The 18,789-nt window shown below is 36.6% G+C and overlaps 1 protein-coding gene across 1 annotated transcript in view; it reads left to right on the top strand.

The window, feature by feature from the left end:
* Positions 1–3,466: 3,466 nt before the first annotated feature.
* Positions 3,467–18,789, top strand: part of Chc (clathrin heavy chain) — a 75,394-nt gene continuing 60,071 nt past the window's right edge. Inside the window, exons 1-2 of the mRNA XM_089232257.1 lie at positions 3,467–3,937; positions 17,504–17,711. Coding sequence (XP_089088383.1) covers positions 3,881–3,937; positions 17,504–17,711 — 265 coding nt within the window. The 5' untranslated portion in view covers positions 3,467–3,880. The remainder of the gene's footprint in view (positions 3,938–17,503; positions 17,712–18,789) is intronic.

The raw sequence follows: 18,789 nt of genomic DNA, 5'->3' as shown, positions 1-18,789 counted from the left end.
AGTTGGTTTTCTGTGGTTTCCCAAGTTCAAAGCGCAAATGCGAGCCGATGTCCCCGTTAAAAAGTCTCGTCACAGAGAGCACCAGGCCTACAAACAGTACAACTATTAAGTCATTGCACTTCACTCACTTGACTTCTGGAATATAGATGGCAGCACTAAAAAATCAGGAACAACATTAATTATGCACTCAAACTGTTAGGTACGCACACTTACACATCCACAACTCTCTAGGTATTAAATTACCCATGGCAGTAGACCTGAGTTGTGCTCGGTTTGAAAAAGAAGTCTAGAGACCCTGCTGCAAGATATGCGGTGGTCCGGTGGTGCTGGCGAGGTAATGCTTCACACCCCCCCTGACACGGCCTTTCATCCATACAGGATAATTCGTAAATCGAACATCGCCATCCCGCTCAGCACGCAGTAAGACCGACGGGGAAGACGGGAAATAATTCCCCTATTCGAGAGTCGGTGAGAGTTTGATTCGAGGGATGGTGCCAACCCTCTTACTATCCGTCGCGTGGTTTTTGACTATGTCTACAGAGCCAAAGTCGCTGACCCCAGGACTTAGTGAACGTGCACGAAGCTGAAGCCTCACCCTACTGTATGCATACGGAGAACCCCGGCCTGTCAACAGTAGGGTAAAACTAACGTGTCTCACAACTGTCTAAGGGCAGGGTAGGGCCAACATGGTCGGAAATGCCTACCTATTAATTTACATACTTAACCTCAAAGATTTTAACCAGGATCATGGGACCCCCACTTCTGCACTTGAGGCTCCATGCGTTAAATGCAAGCTCTCTCACGAAAAGTATTGGTGTGGATCCTATAGTTACAAGTAGAAAAAAATTAATATTTTCCTGCCAATTTCCATACCCAAGGGTATGGACATGGTGCACGCTGGTTTCCGAATCTGCACCGTTACAGATCGGTTGAAAATAATCTGTAACCAATCCATAACGGCACCGACTCGCGGAATCGGAAACCAGCGCGCACTATGTTCGCACCCTTACTCTAGAGCCGTAACTAAGATGTTCGTCTCCCGGGAAAAACGTGACTTTGCCGCCCCACCCATGGCCACCACAAAGGAGGGGGGGCCTGACAGGGCTGTAGCCCTGGGACAATTCTTGCCAGTTTTTGCTTTTTCACGCTATAAATAAGCTATAGAAGGGTCCGTGAAAGGTCTGACCGAGGGGGGAGCAAAAAAGATCCCGGCCTGTAAGCACTTTTCCAGGATGTGTGGGGGGGGGGGCATGCAGATCCGATACTTAAAAATTCGATAATTTCATAACGGCTTTTTTGTTCACATCTAGAATTTTCAGCCTTCTACATTTTGCTGCCTGGTCTCCCTTGACACCCCCTTCGTAGTTATGGACCTGATGTATAAGTATCATAGTGTAGATCTGCCAGCTTTTTTTAAACGGGAGACAGTGTAGCATTTCTGCACCTCGAAGTTGGAATACCGTAGATAACCAACTTCAGCCGACAACCACTGCAGGGCTGGAACTAAGATTTTGTGGGAGGAGCTGAGTCCTAAGCAGGCATAGAGGACGTTAATCTATCTGTATCTGGGGGAGGGGGACTATGCATGTGTGTGGATTTTGCTGTCCTGTTTCCAAACTTTAAAATGCTATGGTTTTTATAAATTGTTTTTTTTTCTTTCACGTAGCGGAATAAATCATCACTGAATTTTTAAATCGTGTGTGAAATTGGATAACAAATACTTTCTGATTTTGGGAGTTTCGTTAGTCTTTTACGTCGTCATTTACGTCCTTTCGTCATTTGCAGTCGAAATTTTCTTGAATTTGTTGTTGCAGTATTATCATACATAAGTTTCAAAAATTTCATGAATTATTGCATTTCGGTTTGGGAAGGGTGATCACCCCGACCACACCCTTCCCCCATAAATCTGCTCCTGCAGGGAAGCAACTAGAACATCGTCAGTCGGGGCAAGCGCGCAATTTTCGCAGGCCCCTAACTAGACCGGGCCAACCGGGGCACTTTCCTAAGGCCCTATAGCTGAATGGGTGGAATCTCTTTCAAGTCTACCCCCAAGTAAAGTTCAACTGGAACAAATAATTTGAGAACATTGTCCCTCCGAAAATTTGTGGCTCGGAGCAGTTGCCCTTCCCCCAGGCAGTGCCGTCTTAACGCATAGGTCCACTCGGGGGTGCACCATGGGTGGCGATACGGGGCGGGCAGGGCCGTCTTAACGCACGGCCCGGGGGCCTCAAGAGAAAAGGGGCCTCACAAAAATGAGATTTGGTTGAAATTTTCTAGAATTTACCTGGTAGGGCCTCAGAAAAACTACTTGGCCCGGGAGCCCATGATGCTCTTAAGACGGCCCTGGGGGCGGGGGGAAGAGTCAAAGGTAGAGTCGACTGATCTAATGTATATATGAATTGACGACATCATCATCATCGCGTCCCCCAGCAATAATGACCGTGCCCCCCCCCCAGACTTCCACGTCAATCTCCACCTATGGGGTCCTCAATAGAAGGGCCACACAAAAATGCGATCCGATTGAAATTTTCTAGAATTTGCAAGATATTGCAAGAATTTGCATCCTCTGAAAAAACACTTGGTCCGGGGGCCCACGATGCTCTTAACACAACCCGGCCCCCAGGCCCATAGCCAGAAATTTCGTTCGGAGGGGGACCACTTTCATTTCGGCGAGGAAACCAGTGACAGAACAATAGATTTTGGCCATTTTTTTCCCTTTTTTCGTCATTTTCTCACATTTCGGGGGGGAACCCGAAGTCTCCCCTCTCGATGCGGCCTTGCCCCCCGGGTTCCGGTCTCTCCTTTACCACCAGGGGCCCCGAGAAAACAAATTACCGCCCTGCATTTTTGCGTCCCTATGTAGTGGAGTTAAAGGGTGAATTTAACGGCCTCTTTAATAAAGCGCCGGGGGACTAGATCCTGACGGGGAGGGGGGGGGTGTCCCTCCCCAGTTGTGACCCTGGAGACAATAACCATCCTTTTTTTTCATACTATAAATTCACTTTTGAAGAGCCCTTTCCCGTAACTTTGAACGGAATGAGTAAACTCAGTGTCCTTTATAATCCAGCGCCGGGGGTTCTAGATCCCTTCTCTTAGCTGTGGCCCACGCTCGGGAAAACCATGCACGGCTGGAATGGGAACCCACATTTCAGCAACGTATGGAAATGATCATCAATTACGTGGAAACTTTGGATTTATTGCCGGTTTCGTTGTCTTTTTTCCCTGCGTCTTCTTTCATGTATGCAAATTAAAATGTTACGTCATGTGCATAATTCAGATTTTTTTTTACTTCAAGATAAAAACAAAATTTACTGTCGAAAAATTTTATAAAACGATTTTAATAATGAAAATGAAAAATTATAATGAAAATTTCCCAGAAAATTGCAAAATAAAAAATTACGAATTTAAAGCCCAAAGCAGCACAAAATGAATGCGCTAAAAATGCCATCACATCAATAATAAAAATAAAAAAATCAAAATTGTAAGCTTCCGCCAACAAGAAAAAAATCATGAAACTCGGCGACCTGATGCATTCCTTCATTAAAAAATTTTAATTTAATTAAAAAAAATTTTAAATTTCTTTTCTCGGAACCATCGAGTCGGAATAATTACGCAAATAAATTCAAGGTAAATTATATAAGGCCCGGGGGGAACTATATCTTTGCGCGAAGGAGAAGCCGGTCTGTCGTCTGTTGTTTCGAGACGCCATTTTGTTGCAACCGAAGGTGGTTGTTAGTCAGTGTAGGTGGTCATCGTCGGTTCCCCCCCCTGTCAATATTAGAGGTGGAGTGTGTTATCTTAATCGCGAAGGAAATTAATAACTTCGGACTCTGTCTTCGCTTTTGTTGGTTATTAATTTAAAGGAATTAGGAGGTCAAACATGGCCACCATGACAAACGTACCAGCCTTACCCATACAGTTTCAGGAGCATTTACAGGTATTCTTCCATTTAAGCCTACGTATTATAACTTATAAGGACGAGTGTATTATGATTGATCGGTTTCGGATTATAAATGCATGTCCGCGATTATTATAATTTTGCATTTAAATGATAATCGTAGCATTATAATTGATCCCTATTGCGCTCTATTTAATTTGAGTTGTTTTATTAGGGAGCTCCACGTATATGAATGAGTGAAACGCCCCTTCCCGAATTGTCCTTTAAATAGTGTCGGTCGGACGATTTCAATTTGTATTTTTTTTTTTTTTCAAGTATTCTTGTATATTCGACAAGCTCCTCTTTGAAAGTGAAAAAAATTAAATACTTGTATAATGATATGGGTTTAATGAAGATTAATAAACAATAGACGGGATATACACAAACTTCCGTTTGAGGGACATCTGTATTTAAAGCATTGACCTTTTTTCTTTCCTATTTCTCCCTTTAGTAGTACCGCAACTACAGGGGGCATGAGGGTCTTAGGCTCCGGGCGCTGACCCAAGAAGGGCGCCGACTTTAATCTTTTATCGTTAAAGATAAAGGAGGGAGCGGCGAAATGGGTGCTGACCCCCCCCCCTGGACTGAGTAAATTTTCGTTTCCGATTGCGGCCCTGCCCTGCAGACCCTAATTTCCACCCCTGACCTCCCACCCTCAGTTCCATCTAGGGCCACTCGCACTCTAATCCAAGAGTGAGATCCTTTTTTGATTGTTTTTTTCAGTAAGTAAATTTGTAATGAAAATTTCATCTCTCCAGACTTTCGGGCTAGAATAGTTAACCTTACCCTTGTCTTGGTTCTATTATGCAGTGCTGCTTCAACAACATGGGGCGGAGGTCTGGGGCAAAGTAATGTTCTGGAGACCCCAGACTTAGCTCTGTGATCACTATAGAATATTTCTGGATAGGGTGGTCAGTTTGAGGTGAGAAACTGGGACGCCCAGAATTCCTAATTGTAAACAGACAAAACATGGGATCTATCAATAAAAATGGACATTTTAGAAACTTTCTTTTGGGGGGGGGGTGAGCATTACAGTATTAATCTACAAATTTTCAATGTGTATTATGAAAATATTATCACACCGGCTTTTACACAAATATATCAATAAAACATCAGCTATGGATGTCAGGCTTTTCATATATACTGGGCAGGTGCAACCGTACTGGGGCCATTAAATTTTAGGGGCTGTAAAAATGGGTAAAAAATACCGACTATTTTTGAGTTCAACTTATAGCAATAGCTTAAAATTCTAAGGCAACTAGAGGACTTCCAGCATTCAGAGGTCATGCCCCATGCCTTACATTTTACCCCTGCCCCCATTTCACAGGTCCCTCCCATCCTAGCCATAAAGGTGGTATACGTGGATCTGATTCTCGGGCGCTGAACCATAGTTGGGTGGGTATTTAATTCTATTTTTAACTTATTAAAAATTAAACAAGGGAGACATGAATGCATGCTTACCCGGCTGAAAAAGTATAGTTGCGACACTGGGTAGATAATGGGTTCTCTTTTAGCCTTGAAAAATTCTACCTTTTAGTGCATGGGGATGCACTTATAATTTATTCACTCTGCAACAGGCACTATAATCAAAATTTTTTGACATGACTTTTATGACAATGGTGGTAGTAATTTGGTAGTTCTTGAGTGCCAATGTAAAAGCTGGCGTGCATGAGGGCGCTTATGGACACTAGGGGATTGGAAAATCTTTTTAGATAGCCATGAAGCTTTTTCTTGTATCTTGCCATGAAATACTTAAGCCTGTCTCTGCATATATATGTATGGGATTGAAAGGCATATATATCATAAAAGAAAGGATTTGTTATTTTACTCAAAACATTTAATTAGTTGACCAAACAGAAATCCTTTCTTTTAGAGAATATTTCTAATTTTTAGTATAATCCTAAGATTGTTGATATTTTGGAAATTTTTTTCTTCGCCAAACATATCCCACGGCCCTCCGTGGAGGCCGTAACTGATGTGGAAAAAATTTCCAGCGTACAAAACAATGGAAATCAATGAGCATAACTATAATAAAATATTCTGTACTCAAGCATAACAATAATAGTATCATTTTCTAGACTAAATATGTGAAAAAATATAAGTAAAAAATATTCTGGTTATTTCTGGGTTAAGACAGCTTAAACACTTCCCCAAGTCTAACTTTTTGTTTTAAATGACAATATATTTATCATAATTTTCAAATGTTTTATCTAAAAATATGTATGTATAGTAATTGATATACATTTAGATACATAATAGTTAAGAGGGGAAAAAGTTTATTGTCTCTATACGAGATAAATTTCGGTTCCAGGGGACTTTATTCATTACAGGTTTCAGGCTGGCGATTGTCGTTGTGAGATTGTGACAATTTTGCAAATAAAAAATAAAATTTGTTGAGATTGGGCCAAGAATGCACAGGCAAGAGAACGTGAATGTATAACTTAATAACTGAACGACCACATGTTAGTTTATGAACAGGTAATAAGAGCGAGCTCACAACGGTGTATACTTAATTTATATCATGCTCATCGTTAGTGTTTAGGAACGTAACAGCAACACCATTTGCAATCAGTTTAGTTCGGATCAGATCTCAACATTCCTTTCCCCTTTGCCGAAATATTATGCAAAGTTTACGATAACTTTTCAGCTTGGACACCACTCGTCTAGCTCGAGAAGAAATTATAGATGGTTAAACTGGAGATGACTGCATAGGAACCTGGGAGGGTTTTGTAAGGGTTCGGAGACAGGGACCACAAGAGTTTGCTGTTTGTCTGAAGCTTCAAGTTCTTTTGCAGGTTCAGGAACCGTTTGATCTTCACTCAGTGACTTCGCCACATGATTTCTCATCTGATCTACGTGACATTTCACAAAATCTCTCGATGCTTTCATCGTTTGATACGAAACCGGACTAGTCGGTTCACGATAGTAGCTGGGACCCAACATGGTCCTTGCGTATAGTTTTTCACATATATTGGATCTTTCACGAAGAATTGGCGCACCTTCCGATTATCACATTTGAATTTGAGCTCTTGCTTTTAACGTTGATTTCTCATGAAATCAGGATGCAAGCGGTGGTGCGTAATCTACTTTCCATCAACAGTTCTGCCGGACTCATTCCTGTAGAACTGCATGGCATAATATACTAATGTAAATACTAACTAGGAGAGTCGCTTTTGCCTCGAGTTGGATATGTTGCGTTTTAATACATCTTTGGTAGTTTGAACAAAACGTTCAGCTTGCCTATTTCCCGCAGCTCTGTCTCTGTGAGGTGTAACGAGAACAATGCGGATGGAGTTGGATTCAAGAAATTTTCGATACTTGAGAGATAAAAACGGTAGTCAGTTATCCAACACTAGAATCCGGAATTCCACGAGTGACAAACACTTCATGTAGTTCATGGGTATTTTTTAGTTGGGACACACTACTAACTTTACAATTTATACCTTTAGAATTTTTTTTTTTTTTTAATATATATAAATCAAATTTATTGTTATATAACAGTACAAAAAGAAAAAATTTACCAAGGAGTCAATCAAAAAATGACCCATTCTGGTAAATGCTAGTAAAGATTAGTATGGAAAACAGAATAGTCAACTAAAAAAAAAAAATCAAAATTATTCAAATTAAAATAAAAGTTAGTGATATATATAAATTTGATATATATAAATGTGAACTATAATTTTTTTAAAATAAAATATGTATCTTTCATTAATATCTTTATGTATATATAATATCAATATGTATCTTTCTCAAATTACCATTTCAAACTTGAAATAATGTGTAGTAAATGTTGAATATAAATTTAAAAAATCAAATTAATTTCATTTTTTAAAAATGCCACTTTTATTACCAATGATACGAATGTCTTTGATTTTTTTAAATTTCTCACCATATGCTGCTGTAAGGGTTAGTAAACAATTTGGATATGCAAATCTTTATTTAAAAGATATCTGTATGTAAAGCAGTGTTTCTCAACTTTTACTCTCTCGTGCCTCTTTTAGCAAGGTCCCAGCAAGGAGGGCATAGAGTTTGAGGCTCCGACGCTGGACCAACAAGGGGGTCGTTTTTTTCCCTGTTCAAAATAACAGGGTGGGGACACTGAAATGCATACTAGCCTGGGTGACAGTAAATTTGTTTGATTGTACCCTGACCTTCATTACAATATTTTTATCTGAATCCCTCCTTTTCTTACCAGTCTCATCTAGGACCACTCATATTGTAATCCAGGAGCGAGGAAATTTTTTTTTGTAAATTTATATTGAAAATCGTATGCCTGTGTACAGACCCGTTAAAATTGTATGCTTCCTGGTTCTATGCCGAGCTGCTATCTTACCATTATAGGAGGGATGGTCAGACCTAGCTCTGTGGCCACCTTGGACTATCCTAGGACCACAAGGGACAATGGGGGGGGGGGCACGCCAGGTTGTGAACCACTGATTTAAGCAACAGATGTTCTAATCTGTTTCCCTTTTTAAATCAAAGTTTATTTCTCTCCTTTTTGAGATTTTTCAATATGTTGTAGGATAGAGGTCTTTAGAATTTTTGCAATTACAAATACTGCCTGTACCTATCATCAAAAGATATTTCCCACCCGTATGGAAAATTTGGCATATTAATTTATGAAGTAGAGATGATTTCAATCCTTTTAATACAATTTGTACAAAGTGTTTAATTGGAACATTGATTCAAGTGCTCACGAGCATGAAATCGACATGAGTATCTAACACTCTGGGTATTTAAGAGAGCACCAGTTTAAAGATGCCTGTTGTAGGACTTCGATTATCAAAGCAACTTTTGGATTTGATCCAACTCAGATAAAACCTTACGAGATTTTGACATTAAATTAAATAAATGGGGTCAATCACAGTGAAAATTAGATTTGCAGAAAAGTCAATTTCATTAACAATTAAATCTTTTGATAAGGGACACCTATAAGACCCGAAAAAGCAGAATATTTTCCATTGTTCTGCAACAAGCCCTTGGCTGACTGGAAATGTTCTGCAGTAAAAATCATCTCCAGCATGCACCAATTCGTTAGGAATTCGGCAGAGGAATGCGTACAAGGCAGGGTTGTTGATTTTTAAAAAAATTTTATATAAAATATATATTACTAACACATATTAGTCATTAAACTATGCTCTCTTTTAAATTTAAACTTACAAAAACAATGACTGTTTAAAAAATATTTGTAAACTGAAGATAAAGAATCATACTTGTGAAATATTTCAGAACATTTTACTAAGAAAAGGGGGAAAAACATTTGTATAGATATCTTGCACATCAAGTATTAAATAATTTAACTCTGAGTGAATATGTGTGTGTGTGTGTGTGTGTGTGTGTGTGTGTGTGTGTGTATGTATGTATGTGTGTGTATATATATGTGTGTGTGTGTGTATATATATAAAAATTCATTTGTTTCATTAGAAACACTAGTTTGAATGCTTTGTCTATCCTTAATTTTTCGTTATTCGGAATGAACTGCACCTTGGAAAAATCCTTTTAACACAGGCATCAATGATTTGGCTGTAGTTAGCATGTTTACAAATCATATTGCTCTCTGTAATTGTATCTTTACCCAAAACATTATAAAAACTATTCCATCACTTAAAAAATCTGACATTGTATCAACCTTAGGGTGAAAAAGTTTTTTTTTAGTATGAAAAAATTGTTCCAACTTTCCCAAAAACTTTAATGTAATTGCCAAGAAACCAGAACCACGTTTTTGTTTGATAAATTCAATACCCTTATTTCTCTCTTTTGTGACATTAATTCCCTATTTGAAGTTAACACTGATGAGCTTAGAATAAATGCAGCAAAGTGTGCATTTATTTTTTGATGTTGATGCTTTTTTTATCTTCAATTGTAGTTTTTTCCATGCCAATACACATTCAGCTATGGAGCAGTTGTGTGTGTTCCTTTGTACAAAATCGTTAATTTTGGCTATTGGTTTCAGAATTGCAATTATGTCCTTGACATTTCTTTTTGAATCAATATTTTCACTAGAGATGTTACTGAGATCTGGTCTTCGCATACTTTGGTAACAACTGACAAATTTTTAACATAAGATTAAAGAGAATCACAATAAGTATTCCATCATACCTTTGCAGGAAGACCAATGCACTTCCACCTTACACATGATACCATGCTTTTGAGAGATGATTGTGGAAGTATCTAAATATACTTGTAACATACTTTGTTACATCAGTTTTAACCAAATCTTCGTCTAACAAGTTTAAAATGTGGGCACTGTACCAATATGTAAGTCCCAAAAAGCCAACCTTTTCATCCAGTCTTTCTGGAAGAAACCATATTTGCAGTAACAAAACTTTGTAAAAAAAACTTTGTTACATTTGAAGTTTTCTTCTGTTGACTTCACTGAACTAAAAACCACATTTGCTAAATAATTTCCAGCATGTGATAAGCCGGATGTATCAATAGTATCAACATGGATGGCTTTACCACACTGTTTGATAACACACAGAATTTATTCATTATGCATATCCATCCATCGCCAATTTTCGATTTTCTAAGTCAACTTTACATCTTCTAACTTCATCATTATAAATCTTGGGTAACCATTTATCAGTTAAATTGGTATGACTATGGTATCTCCGATATTTGATATATATAAATATATAATATTATAAAAATACAGTAAAACCTTGTTAAGTCATCACCCTAATAAGTCATCATTTTTCTTCAGACCCTTCCAGCTCTCATAGACCACAGTGTTATTAAACCCTCGTTTACTCATCGCTAATTTCGGTTAACCCGTCACGATGAAAAAATTTGAGAAAGTGGAACAGATTATTTTTATGGCTCCCATTTAAAAAAAAAAGCTTGTTAACAGCATTGCTATATGCGTAAAAGTCACCATAAAATCCTATATACTCAAACGCAACAGTTTAAGTAACGAAAGTTACGCTCGGGAAGTTCATTTGCAGACTAAGGTTTTTGGAACGTTAGGGACTGTTCAAGCTAGATCTCATTTCTGCATGGGCTCTATTGGAGAAACTACGAGACATCCAGCCTCTGTTGCAAGATGCATCGTAAGCACTTCGGCTCCCCAGGGCATCTCCGGCAAAACCAAAATTTATTGATATGTCAAAGATTACATATACTGCAAGGAAATCAAAAATTATGTAAATCGAATTAATCAAGTCAAAGTGCAACGCGGGCACAGATAATAAATAATCATAGAAAGCATGGACTCTATTAATTTAGGGCTTGAAATTTAAACAAAATATCTTTGTTGAAAAAAATTAGATATTCTTTCCCAAGTTATGGTCTTCTGTTTACTTTTTCCTGTCCAGGGTCCCTCCACCAAGTTAAAAGTGTTCGAGATTACTTTGTAGTTGCATCATGAACTACTGATGAAGAATTCAAACATTAAAATTAAATTTGATGTATATGTAAAATTAATGTGCAATAGTTTTCTGTGATGAAGAAAAGCTACTTATTCAAACAGTTACTCTGTTAGTCTATAAATTAAAAATTACTAGTATAAATCAAAGTGTACAGTACATTTCACCACAATAATTTAAGTAATAAGAGATAAAAAGATAAAAAATTGCTATTATTTTTTCTTTTGCAATCTATAAGTTTTATTTATTTACAATAACCCCAGAAGGCATGAAATGCACTTATACTGGAAGAAAATAATAATAATAATAATCAGTACGGGAAGCACTTTGCATACGGAGTCAGGTCGACATCCCCAATAGTGGAAGCAAATCTTGCGTAGGAGGCACATACAAGTTCTGATGGAAGACTGTTCCATATTCTTGCCACACGGCATCTATATCCGTGGAAAAAGCAATCCCTTCTAGCCGTTGGTATTCTTATTTGGAAGCGATGCCTACGTAGGTTAACTCGTCTGTCTATGATCTCAAAGAAAGGCTCTCTCGATGGTAGATAAACAATTTGGTGGACTAGTTTGTAACACATCTTCAGATCTGCAGCGATTCTACGCCATTCCAGTGAGTGTAAACCCAGAAATTGAAGTCTCTGGCAATAAGATAGACCGCTCATGCCAGATATTCGTTTAGTAAACGACCTCTGTGGCTTTTCGAGGAGCTGTATGTCCTTGATTTTGTAAGGGCTCCATACTTGCAAACAGAACTCCATAGTTGGGTGAACGTACACACAGAAAGCATATGACAACGTATGCGCATCACACTTACGGTATGCCGTAAGTAACATATATGAAATTCTATTAGCTTTGCAGACTATGCCATGATAATGATCAGTGAAATCCAGAATGCGGCTCATTGCAATACCTAAATCCGTGCATGTATCCAATTGCTGTAACGTTTCATTACCTAGTTGGTAATATTCAGGATCAGTGCGTCTACCTAAATGCATTGATCCACTTTTTGATGATGAAATAGGTAGCTTATACTGACAACTCCACTAGAAAAGTTGTTGGCATGCAATTCTTAGGCCCCTAGTGTTTTCCACTGGAGAGAATAACTTCACGTCATCAGCGAATTGCAATAGAGAGATGGGTGACACAGCCTGAGTAATATCGTAAGTGTACAAAGTAAATAAGATCGGGCCTAACACTGATCGCTGGACAACTCCGCTTGGCACCTGACATTCTCTAGACATCACGCTGGCTACGCGAACCTGATGAACTCTGTCTGACAGCAGTTCTTGAATTATCCTCACAACTTTATCCGGAACCCCCATGCAAGCTAGCTTCCTCAGTAGTAGCAATCTGTCTACTTTATCAAATGCCTTTTGGAAATCGACGTAAATTACATCAATCTCTTGTCCAGAGTCTATAGCACTCTCCCATATATCAGGACAAATCAACTGCGACACTGGTAAGGAGCGGCCAGGAATGAAACTGAACTGAGGGGATTAAGCCCATCTCGTCGGCAAATGGAAGTAACTGATTGACGATGCATCTCTCAAATTTTTCAGGATATATCGGTTAACGATATCGGGCGATAATTATTAATATTGTTATTTTGATTCATACTTAATAAATGTCATATTACTTTAAATTTTTAAGATTTTCATAACATCGCACATTAAAACTGATGGAACTCCGCTTAAGTCATCAGTCGTCACTCCGCTTAAGCCGTCATAGTTTTCCGATAACTTGAGGTGACGAGTTATCGAGGTTTTACTGTATTTGAAAATATAATTGAATTGATATTTAAAATAATTTAATAAACATTCAAATCACTTTAGTGCTGCATAAATAATTTTATTCAATGACAACAGATAATTTTTCATATCTGAAAAAAATTGATTTAAATCAGTTGATTTAAATCACTACAACCCTGGTACAAGGTGCATGTACGGTCAAGTAGTAGTAGTAAAAATTACAGTATATGATGGTGTTTTCTAAATTTTTTCCCTTAAAATTCTTCCTGATTGTTTTGTACTGATAGTTCTGTGACTTAATCACAGATTTTGCCATATTCGGCTTTAGGGTACGAGACCTGACTTTTTGTGTATTACATAAAGGCAAGTTCTCTCTTATTCAAAAGGATGGGATGAGGGCGTCTGCCCAGTGTCCCTTGAATTAAGGTTTGACTGTACAGTTCTGATTCTGCAATAAAATTGTGACTGTTATAATTCAGATTTCTAATTAAAATTAATGTTTTCTTTTTTTATTATTTTAAGTGACAATTATAATATGATTAATCTATCATTAGATTGCATTCTATTTCATAAGAATCTTCTAGTAAGAAGCTCCGCGTTTATTGGTGAAACATCTCTTCCCAAATTATTTTTTAAATCGTGTCGGCGGGCGATTTTTTTTTTTTTTCCAATTTGTTTTTCCAAGGAAAGTTGTTGTATAACATAAGCTAATGTATTATATGAGTATTGAATTTTATTTTAGAAAGTGGGTTAATATGGATTATTAAAAAAAAAAGGAGGTATAAAGGACATCTCTATTTATAGCACTGTTAACTTTTCTTTCATGGTCCCATCCTGGTCCTGTTTTAGCAGGGCCAAATGTTTGTTTCTAATTATGGCCCTTCCTTTCACACTATATTTTCTACCTCTGGTCTCATCCAGGGCCACTCAACCCTAATTCTAGAGCAAGATAAGATTTTCAGTATAAATTTAAAAATAAATTTATACTGAGAATGTTATGTCTGTACAGACCCGTTAGAATAGTTAGCGTCTATTATTTTGATTCTATGCTTAAGCTGTCTCAACATCATGGGAGTGGGTTTTTTTTCAAATCGAGAACAACCAGTTCTATTGGCATGGGCAATTTACTACCTAGTGAGTTGTGCTGGAAAAGTGTATACCTAACAGTCTGGGTGCGTATCTACTGTCTTTTTTTTTTTAGTGTTGCCATCTATATTTCAGAAGTGAAATATAATGATTGACTATTTGTACCATTTACAGTCCTGTTGCTCTGTAGTGAGCCTTTTTTAATGGGGAGATCAGCTTGCATTCATGGTTCAAACCCGGGATCTTGCGATGCGAATTCGTGACTATGACCACTCGACCACCGCAGTAGCATGGGATGAGCTGACTTTGCTGAAGTGGGAAATTTCCAGTGAACTTTTTTCTGGGGTTCCCAACTTCAAGGTGCGAATGCAAGCTGATCTCCCTCTCAAAGTCTCGCCGCAGAGAGCAGCGTTACAATTATTCAATCATTATTGTTCACTCGCTATGAGTTGGTGAAAAACTTCTACTTGTAGTTTAAAAAATTGATTGCAGGTGGCAGCACTACACATAACAAGCATTACAGAAACAAACTTCATGGAAGGTTCGCTATACATACGCACATTGGTGTAGGTATAGCAGCGTTTTTTAATGAGCGTTTTTAGGTTTCTAACCCCCCTCGAGCCAAGATTATAGTGTTATTTTGCAGGAAAAAACTTTAAAAACCCTCATTGAGAAGAAAAAAAATTAACCCCCCTTGAGAAAATTCTGCTTACGTCTATGCATACACACATTCCAACATGTACCAATTCGTTAGAAGTTCTGCAGAGGAATGTAGACGAAGTGCATTTCTGGTTTAGTGGTAATAGTGAACTTCCTTATAATATCTCAGGACCACAAGGGGACATATAGGGCATTAGGTTGTATGTAAAAACAATGGATTTAAGCAACCGATGTACTGATCTGTGTCTCTTTTGAATAAGGGACTCCTATTTAAGAGACAAAGTTAGGTCTTCCTTTATTAAAAAGTTTAAATTAGAGATAAAACAAATATTTGGCTGCTATTTGGTATTATTCCTATTGTAGGCTTATTCGGCTGAATAATGCTTCGGTATTCGGCTGAATATCTGTAAATCTAAGTACAACAAACTAATTAAAAAAATTACATTAATTGGAATTTTTCACATAAATTAATTTACTGATTATATTTTGTGTGATGCATATCTCTTTCCGTGAAAGAGATTATGTGAGGGTGAATTTCTTGGATTAGTAGAACATGAAACTGAAAATTGAATCTTACTGTAGTGAGAGGTGGAAGTGAGCATAAGTGTTGAAAAATAAATTGATTCTGTATAAATTAATGTTAAAATATATTTCATGTTTTATTGTCAGTAATCATGGAAATAAAATCTTTGAGTTGAGTTTTTTTCAATATATTTAAATAATGAATTGCATAATTAAAATTCATTATCATTCAAAATTACCAATAATTTTATTTTTAATTAAACAAATTTTATTTATAATTTCGATGAATTTCAAGGAAATTGATATTCGGCTAAATCACTGTTCGTCCCATCCCTAGTTTCAATACAAGTTATTCAGAAACCTGATTATCCAAGTTAATTTGGACTTGTTCTAACTCGTATAACACAGACTGTATTAGATTTTCAGGTTAAGTAAAATAAATTGGGTTATAAATGGTGAAAATTACATTTGCACACACATTATTCAATCGCATTGGAGTCAATAAGGGGAGACCAGACTTTGCACCTCAAATAGAGGTGTCCATTATTCAGTGCTAATAGTTATGTAAAAGGACACCGATGTGGAAATTCACCCCTTTTTAAACTGAGGCTTGTTTATACATTATTGAATACAATAAAATTATGACTGTTACACTCGACTGGTTTCTGATTACCTACGTTCGCAAATGTTTTTTTTCTATTTAAACAATCCTAGTTGCAATAAAATTAATCACTTATTACATTGCACTTTTTTCTATTCAGTTGTTTAATAAGTTCCATGTATATGGATGAGTAAAATGTAAAGATGGGACAAATATTCAGCCACTTTTCGGTATTCGGCCGTTTTGCGGAATATTTGATTCGGCTGAATAATGCTGAGGTATTCGGCTGAATATCAGTGTAAATCTAAGCACAACAAACTAATTAAAAAAAATTATATTAATTGGGATTTTTCCCATAAATTAAAAATTTACTGATTATATTTTATTGAGTGGTGTATATGCATTTCTGTGAAAGAAGTTATGTTTGGGTGAATTTTTAGGATAAAAGGGAAACATGAAACAAAGTATAATCCTTCTTCAATAAAGTGGAAGTGAGCATGAATTATACAGGTCTACTAACTCAAGGATGTACTTTTACAAGATATGTATTGAGTTACTGAAAAGGACAGAGTATGTAAAGGGGGAAAAATATGAAAATAAGTAGTAAATCTTATGATGCATTACTAGTTGAGAGTGAATAATGGTTGGCATTTTCTTAAATGGATGTATAATTGGTAAAATAGAAAAATAAATTAATTCTGTGTAAGTGAATATTAAAATACAACATGATCGTTAAATTTTATTGTCGGTATTGTGCCAATGAAAGTCTTTCAACTGCCATTTTTTTAAATATTTATTTAAATAATGAATTGCATAATTAAAATTCAATCATTTAAAATTACCAATAATTTTATTTTTAATTAAAAACGCCAGTTTTATTCATAATTGTGATGAATTTTAAGGGAAATCTATATTTGGTATATTTGGCCAAAACTTCAGCTCAATATTCATTCGGCCAGATCGCTATTTGTTCCATCCCTAGTGTTCTTCCAAAATTGTCCTTTAAATGGTGTTGGGGTCGGGTGATTTCAATTTGGGGTTTTAAATTCCTGTACAGAATATATTCGATTGTCTTTTATTGTATAAGTGTTTAGTAAGTGGGTTAATACGAAGGTTTTAAACATCTGGTTGCGAAGATTTTTTCAATTTTTTTTTTTAAAAATCCAAGTTAATAAGCAAACATTGTAACACTTGTCATTTTAACATCTAATAATTTAAGGACTATTTCCGAGGATGATAAAGAGATAGTAAAATCTTGGCAAAATAGAAATTTGGCCATATATGTAAGGTAACAAAGCTATTACCATCGGGATGGAAAGACAAAATAAAGAAATAATTTTTTAACCTGGTATTCTATTTTTTTTTATTGAAATTCGATATAATTGCATGAAAGTTTTTGGTTTATCAGTTAAAAATTTCAATCGATTTCCCCCATCCCTAATTATGAGTAGGAAATAGATAATAAACATTATTTTAAAATCTCAGGTTTCTGAATTAGTTTACTGCTGCGTCAATGTCGTGCCCATAAAAACTTTTTGTCCAATTTCATGAATGATCAATGTTCTTTTTTTTTTCTTTAGCTCACAAATGTTGGCATCAATGCAGCAAATATTACTTTCAACACCCTTACTATGGAATCGGATAAGTTCATTTGCGTCAGAGAAAAAGTGGGAGATTCTGCCCAAGTTGTCATCATCGACATGAGCAATCCCACAAATCCAATTAGACGGCCAATATCTGCAGATTCAGCTATTATGAACCCAGCATCAAAAGTTATTGCATTGAAAGGTATTTCTTATTTGAACTCCTTATATTATTCCCTCATTTTCATTAATGACTTTTTTGCAACCTTAACATTGTTGGTAACATAACTTCCCAAAGCAGAATGTTTTACATTGTTCTGCAGTGAGCCTTCGGCTGCCTAGAAATGTTCTGTGGTAAAAATTCCCATAACAGTGTTTCTACATTTAGAATTCTTCAAAATTGTTCTGTAGTAGCACTGATTTGAAATCTGCGATGTCCATCACAGATTTCTGCATATTCTGCTATGGGGAACATAACATTTGCTGATGATGCATCCATAACTGTGGTGCAATTAATAGTGCAAAAGACCACCAAAATTTCATTAACACAATTAACCATGGCTTAATTAAATTGTATAATTAGTTTTCTGCTAATAAATTATCTATTTATCTATTAATATATATATTTAAGTTTATAAATTTTTCATTACATAACCTCTACATAATACTTTTTATAACTCTAAATGTTCCCTTAACGATTGTATTAGTAGTTTTTTTTTGTACAAGTGAATTCCGTCAAATATCTTTTATTTGTTGACTCTAACCTTGAATGGAATTCTTGTATTATAAACCCTCCTTTTTTGTTGACATAAAATTTGAAGTAAAAAATTGATACAATATTTTTAGTTTTGTACAACTCATTTTTTCACTCATAACTACTCTATGGTTCAACTACTCTACTGCTTGGGGTAGTGACTACATTGTTAACTTATGACTGGAAAGTTACACATCACCTGGTTACTCCAAAAGGTTTTTAATTAACCCAGGAATACCCTTACTGTCATTTCATCCTTAGCATAAAGAAAGCAATCATTCTATAGTGGAAACTCCCATAATGGACGTTTGTGTTTGCCGACACCTCCATTATGGACACAATTTTGAATTATATCGATGGGACTAGATATGTTTTGCTGTGCGCCCAGGTGACGTGGTGGCAAGATGCTATTCTACCATCATGAAGGTTGCTGTCACGGTTCTGGGTTCGAACCCGAGGGAGTATATAGATATTTTTCCTAACGAGCTTGAGGTAACCACCATTAGACAGCGCCTTCATTTCCAACTCA

This window comes from Pholcus phalangioides, unplaced genomic scaffold, assembly GCF_987345545.1.
Source record: "Pholcus phalangioides strain wild (caught in Gottingen) unplaced genomic scaffold, Ppha-v1.0 ptg000005l_1, whole genome shotgun sequence".
NCBI lineage: Eukaryota > Metazoa > Arthropoda > Arachnida > Araneae > Pholcidae > Pholcus > Pholcus phalangioides.
This window is presented reverse-complemented; position numbering and strand designations above follow the sequence as displayed.